The 7,265-nt window shown below is 36.0% G+C and overlaps 1 protein-coding gene across 1 annotated transcript; it reads left to right on the forward strand.

The window, feature by feature from the left end:
• The first annotated feature begins 2,871 nt into the window (after nucleotides 1-2,871).
• On the forward strand, nucleotides 2,872-6,919 carry LOC141649092 (protein FAR1-RELATED SEQUENCE 6-like). Its single transcript, XM_074457791.1, has 6 exons — nucleotides 2,872-2,887; nucleotides 3,317-3,365; nucleotides 4,218-4,343; nucleotides 4,984-5,838; nucleotides 5,941-6,032; nucleotides 6,408-6,919. The coding sequence occupies exons 1-6, from the start codon at nucleotides 2,872-2,874 to the stop codon at nucleotides 6,917-6,919; spliced, it is 1,650 nt and encodes a 549-aa protein (XP_074313892.1).
• Nucleotides 6,920-7,265: the final 346 nt, after the last annotated feature.

Genomic DNA, 7,265 nt, shown 5'->3' on the forward strand with positions numbered 1-7,265 from the left:
GGGTAGAAAACGAGCAAGCTTTGCATTTGTGGAGTCGCCACGAATTTATTGTGGAAAATTGGAAACCGTTCGAATACCTCGTGTCATGTCAAGACACAAAGTAGTGACATGATCACCAAGAACTCGTTACCCTTAGCATTCTATGTCTAGAATGACTCTCGTGGATGCCATTGAACACGGATGTTCACAGGGATCTGGAGTAAGGGGTGAGGTACGTATTAGGAAGCTCTTTTGATCGAACACCTAATCCCGCCCGCCTCGATAGCGGCCTCTACTAATGATTAGGGAAAATCGTCTATACTCGATATGTTAAAGGTTATATGCATGCTATGCAACATCCATTAGATTAATCCTAGCATGTGAAAATTAACTAAGTCGGTAAACACGTAACTTAGCATACATTGGGTCGAAGTAGAGATTTAGGTTAATTGCATGTGAGAGCATACAAACAATAAATAATAAAGGATAGAATAGAAATACAATAAAGAAAATTACAAGAATTACAACGGGCTAATTGATCTACGTCGAAAATACATTTAAAACGGATAATTTGAGAAAAGAAAGGGAAAACAAATTAACGAACAGATTATTAGGTGATAATACGATTAATAGTAAATTAATACGTAAGCTAATAAATAAGTCAAAGCAACAACGGAAGCTCAGGAGCAGAATTCAACCCGGAACAGGCGCAGCACTGCTGCGTCCTTTGGAAGAGGCGCAGTGCTCACTGCGTCTGTTCGTGAGGTGAACTCTGGCTGTGAAGCCGGAATTGCATATCGTTAATGTTCATTGATGATTTAAATGATCGATAATAATATTTGACTCAGATAGAAGTGGTTTAACATATTATTTACATGTGAATTAGTCGTGAAAACAATAAAAGACGGGATAAAACTAATTGGAACGAATTAATTACAAGGATTAATAATGAATTAAATTGAATAGGTTAATTAGGTTATCAATGCTAAACTAAATTACTGATTATGATGATAATTAACAGATGAAAATATACAAAAGATGAATTTCAAAGACTTGATATTGATGAATCGAATCTCTAAAACCCGGATTTGATTTTAATGACGAAAACCCGCAAATATTAATTATAAGGGATTTAAGTCGGGAATTTAAAAGGTGATAAATTATTAATGATTTACATGTTAAAATTATTATGTTAAAATTATCGTGTTAATGAAACAAGAACAAACAAAGACAAAGAAAAATAAACAAATGAATTAAACAGAAGACAAAGGAAGAAGAAGGAAAGCAGGAACTGCGGCAGCCTCAGGAAGAGGCGCAGCAGGTGCTGCGTCCCTTCGAAGTGGCGCAGCAGTTGCTGCGTTCCTTCTCGACATCTGTCTCCCATTAATCCGTTAAAAAGGGTTTGAATAAAGGTTTTATAAATCGGTTTTGAATATATTTTCGATGTAAATATTACAATAATGATTACAAAAATAAAGTACAATAATAAAAGATGGGATTTACACCCTCAGACTTACATGTTTGACGAAACGAGATTAATTAAGTTAACGTTTAGTGATGCTCAACTCGAATGTACGACGAAAGTAACCTCTAAGAGGAAAACGAACAAAATTGATTAAGTTGATTGATGTGGAGTTGGTCAAATTGGTCGGTCATGCAAAACGAGGCTGGTACTCAGAAGGATCCGAGCTTACGTGGTCGAAAGTTCAAGCACGTAGACGCCAAAAAGCAAGAGCGTGGTCTTAGAATGAAAAGGGAGAAGAGAAGGGCGGACACTCGCGTGAGAAATATGAGGAACGAATGTCCCTATTTATACTAATCACACGGAGGAATTAGGGTTTCGGTGAAACTTTGGAATTAAATCTAGAAAAGATCTTAAAATACGCAGAAAGGAGCTGGGGAAGAGGCGCAGCAGCCACTGCGTCTCTTGGAAGAGGTGCAGCACCTGCTGCGTCCTTTCCCCAAGGGTTTCCTCCTGCGGAAGAAGAATTTCCGCGTTTCTATTATGGAATTGCGGTTTGATCTTGATTTCCTTATTATTTATAAAATAATTTCGGGATATAATTTACCAAAGTTAAAAGATCGAAAATATGGAATAGAAATATCCGGAACATTCCAGAATATTTTGACTCGGCATTTTAAACGGTTATCAGAAAATGAAGACGGTTTTTGACCCGGATTCCAAACGTACTCTAATTACTGTCAAAACGACCGTAATGGTGCGTAGATGACGACCAAGGGGTTGACACAAGTGTTTGAGCTATCACTTGACGATAAACTTACGAACTGTCATAAATAGTTCAGTGTACCAAACATGCGGCCCAGTCATCTCCGGGTGGCTTGCGGGAGGTGCAGAAATAAGGCAACTACAACATGATCCTAATACTATATATATATATATATATATATATATATATATATATATATATATATATATATATATAGTGGAGATCTAATGAGTTCATTACATCCTTTGAGTCCTTAAGTCCTTATAAGGACCTTTAGATGGACAACATCTAAGTTTGAGATTGTTTACAAAATATAGGCCAAAAAAAAGGGAAAAGCTTAGATAGGAAAGAGGAAAACATTTCGTGATAATTGTTCTTCCCAATTGCTATACTGACGGACAAACGCAATATCCTCTGTACTATGTTTACACTCCCAACTTACTTCCTTTCTTGACACACTTCTTCTCCACTTCTTCATCCATTTTCTATCTACTATTCTTCTCTCTAAACCTGGGTTTTTTCTATTGAACGCTCAAAATTCAGCTACAATTCTTTCTAAAACTTGCAAATCTTCGCAACCTTGCAGATAATAGACGGCATCAATGGTATTTCTTCATTTTATTTATTGTTTTCAGTCACCTTTTAATATTTTCATTTGAATAAAATGGATGAAGGTCATGGTATTTGTTCATAGACGGCATCAATGGTATAATCTGCACGTCATGGTATTTGTTCTCTTTAGTTATTGTTTACAGCCACCTTTTTCATATTTTCAGTTGAATGAATCTTATCATTACTTTTGAAAGAATAATTCACAGTTACACATTTCAAAATTGATGCTGAGTTTTAAATGAAGATTAGATTTCAGTTTTGAGTATCGATTTTTTATTGTTATAGTTTTCAACGCAGTGTGCTAAACAAGTTAGCATTTTGTAAACATTTACACTTACGTTGGACATTTACACTTTCAGACCATCACATTTACACTGACCTTAACTTAACATTTACATTTACACGGGCACTTGCAATTGATTTAAAGTGTACATTCACCACTTTCACATGAAGATTGTACAAATAATATCACTGTTGCTTTTTTGAAATTGCTCCAGTTTTGATTGTTCCAGTTTTCAGTCCTGATTATTTTTCAAGAGCAAAATTGTAAGTATTAGACTATGTAAATTAAAGGACATCACAATAAAAAATTCAAATTTGACATCATTTACACTTATATTGTTAATGAGGCATTTAAAAATTTGATAATTGCTCATTTACACTCCACATCTATTGACATTTACACTGATATTGCTCATTTACACTTTTACACCATTACACTTATAATACATTTCTGATGACATTTACACTTACACTTTTGGACGCTTACATTTACATTTACACTTTTACAACATCACACTTACACTACATTTCTGATGACATTTACACTTACACTTTTGGACGTTTACATTTACATTTACACTTTGGGGACATAACATTTACACTACATTTCTGATGACATTTACACTTACACTTTGGGACAATTTTGACATTTACACATCCACGTATCACACTTACACATCATATATGGAACATTTACACTTGCATTTGTCATTTACACTTTTAGAATATCACACTTACACTACATTTCTGATGACATTTACAATTACACTTTCGGACGTTTACATTTACACTTACACTTACACTTTGGGACAATTTGGACATTTACACATCCACATATCACACTTACACATCATATATGGAACATTTACACTTGAATTTGACATTTACACTTTTAGAACATCACACTTACACTACATTTCTGATGACATTTACACTTGCATTTGACATTTACACTTTGATTACCTTTACATTTACACTTACCTTTACACTTTGCTTCGCTTTACATTTACACTTACACTTCATATCTGATGACATTTACACTTACACTTCGTATCTGTTACATTTACACTACAATTTTTACATTTACACTCTGTGAACTGGAGTGCATCCTGACAGAGAGGAATTGTGCAGGGAGGTTGAAAAAAGGTTTACACCGCACATCGGGCAGAAATTTGGGGGGATTGAGGACGTCGTAACATTTTATAAGATATACACCATTGCTTGTGGGTTTGATGTGCGTTGGTACACAACGAAAAAATGGCGTGGCGGAGAGATCAAGTCAAAGCTTGTCATTTGCAATCGAGAAGGTTTCGCCCGCAAGGCGCCGAGTAAAGATTAGAGTGACGGACAAGTTGGAGAGAATTCACAGAGAATATTCAGAGTCACTAGAGTGGGGTATAAAGCGAGGATAAGACTATATATGAAGAATGGTCTTCTATTAATTGACCGATTCCACGAGGGTCACAATCACGAGCTTATCTCACTTAAGGATAGAGAGTTCCAGAAATTGTCGCGCAACATAACAGATTATCATAAGATGATAATTGTTTCGAATTCAAGGGTTAGTAATATATCATCACTGTCAATACTAATTCAATAAATCCATTCACGTTATATATAAATATATATGTATATATATATATATATATGAATATATATATATATGTATATATATATGTATATATATGTATATATGTATATATATGTATATATATATATGTATATATATATATATATATATATATATATATATATATATCATATCTGTTATTGATTGACAGCTGAAGATAGGAGCAACAAAGGCCTACAAAATCTGCAAAGAACAGGTGAATGGATTCGAAAATATTGGAGTAAGCTTAAATGATTTTAAGAACTTCCATAGGGATCTTAAATGTTTCATTCACGAACGTGATGGTCAGTTGTTCGTAGACCATTTTAAGGAAGTGACTGAAACAAGAATAGGTTTCTACTTTGACTACGATCTTGACGATGATGGCAGCCTACGTAGGGCTATATGGGCAGACGGTATTGCCCGAGAGAATTACAAGATATTTGGTGATGCGGTGTCATTCGACCCAACTTACTCCACAAATAAGTATTCTATGGTATTCACACCATTCACAGGCGTGGATCACCATAAACGATCAGTGACCTTCTGTGGGGCTCTAATTACAAGGGAAGCTTATGAGTTATTTAATTGGGTTTTCGGCCGGTTTTTACAAGCAATAGGGGGTAAGGAACCCGAGTACATAATTACAGATCAGGACCCGGGTATTATCAAATCTGTCCCTCTTGTTTTCAAGACAGCGCGCCATCGGTTCTGTATATGGCATATAATGAACAAAGTGCCCAGTAAGTTTGGTGTCTCTAGGAGTGATTATAATGACTTCGTGTGTAAACTTAATGAAATTATATGGGACAATGAGCTTAAAGCAGAAGAATTCGATGTTATTTGGGAGCAAATTATTGAAGAGCATGGTCTTGGCCCCAATGATTGGTTTGCAGATACGTATGCTATAAGGGGACAGTGGGTGATGGCGCATTGCAGAGACTTGAAGATGGCGTTTGTTATGAGGACGACTCAAAGATCAGAGCGCGAAAATAGCTTTTTTAAGAGGTTTGAGCATAAGTCAGGAACATTGGTTGAGTTTTGGATGCGTTATGATAGCGCTATGAACCAACAAAGATATACACAAAAGCAGCTTGACAACAGTGATAAGCACTCGTCCGCAAAGACGTAAACACATCTGGCGGTAGAGAGTCATGCTGCAAAGGTGTACACCTATTCAACTTTCTACACCTTCAAGGAAGAGGCCATCTACTCAATTGATACATGTAGAACCGGAGGTTTCACTGAGAGAGGCGAGCTAGAGGTAACTACTGTCAAAGATTCGTCCAGGGGAAACAATTTTGAAGTTGCATACAGTCCAGGTAATTTAATTTACACTTTCCATATCATAAGATTTACACTGTCCATATCATAAGATTTACACTTTCCATAATATGACATTTACACTTTCCATATCATCACATTTACACTTTCTGTAACATAACATTTACACTTTCCATATCATAACTTTTACACTTTCCATATCATCACATTTATACTTTCCATGATATGACATTTACACTTTCTATTTAATCACATTTAAATTTCAATATAATCACTTACACTAATTGTAACATTCACACTTACATGATAGCCTTAACTGATGACCCAGGTACACGTAAAGCAAGCTGCAGTTGTACGATGTTTGAAAGAACCGGCATCCTATGCCGCCACATAATATGGATTTTTTTTTTCAGAAAATGGGATGAAGACAATACCAGACGATTATGTTGTAAATAGATGGACGAAAGAGTATCTCCGATTAAGGATGTTCAATTGTAATAGTGAAGGGACGGACAACATGGAAGTCATCGATGAAAAACAAATTACAATGTCAATAATGTGGTCGGAGGTTCATCAGGCTGTAGGGATCCTTCGAGGCAAAGGTGTGACTGATGTTGAAAGCTTTTCCGCTATAATTAGGGGATTTAAGGACACGCTGTCACCATTAGGAGAAGTGTTGAATAAAAATCGACAAATGGAGAAATTTATGAATTGTACGGCCAGTGAGGTAGTGACGATATTGCCACAAAAGAATTCGAAAAACAAGGGTAGCGGAAAAAGAATGTTTTCAGCCAAAACAAAAGCACTGGCCTTGGCTAGAAAACCCAAACGCAAGTGTAAGAATTATAAGAGAATGACAAATCACGACAAGAGAAACTGCCCTAACCCCTTCTGCACGTACACCATTGTGCGAGAGGTCGTCTGACCCAGAAGAGGATGAAGGAGAGGAGGAGGAAGAGCTGGAATCAGAACAAGAATAGACGTCACAGCAGTGATAATGTAGCCTTAGCCTTTGTATTTTGAATGTGTAACTTTAAACTTTGATGTGCTATAACTGGAACGAGGGATTAGGAATTGGTCTCATGGCAACGTCACTTTGAACTGCAGTTGGTGTAACTTTGAGTAACAAAGTTACCCAGTCAAAGCGTTAGAGTTAGACTGTCATAAGACCAAAATGTCTCTGTTTTATTGGATTGCCAAACATTGTGTTACTTGAACTTATTTGGATTGACAATGTTATTTCAAGTAACAGTTACACTTATGATTAAATC

The sequence above is a fragment of the Silene latifolia genome, chromosome 3 (genome assembly GCF_048544455.1).
Source record: "Silene latifolia isolate original U9 population chromosome 3, ASM4854445v1, whole genome shotgun sequence".
NCBI lineage: Eukaryota > Viridiplantae > Streptophyta > Magnoliopsida > Caryophyllales > Caryophyllaceae > Silene > Silene latifolia.

Excerpts from the sequence above, each read along its gene's own strand:
- LOC141649092 (XM_074457791.1), top strand. Across the intron at positions 3,366-4,217 it reads TATTTTTCAAGAGCAAAATT|AGAGGAATTGTGCAGGGAGG; the intron begins GTAAGTATTAGA and ends GCATCCTGACAG. Across the intron at positions 4,344-4,983 it reads TGTGGGTTTGATGTGCGTTG|GGATCTTAAATGTTTCATTC; the intron begins GTACACAACGAA and ends GAACTTCCATAG.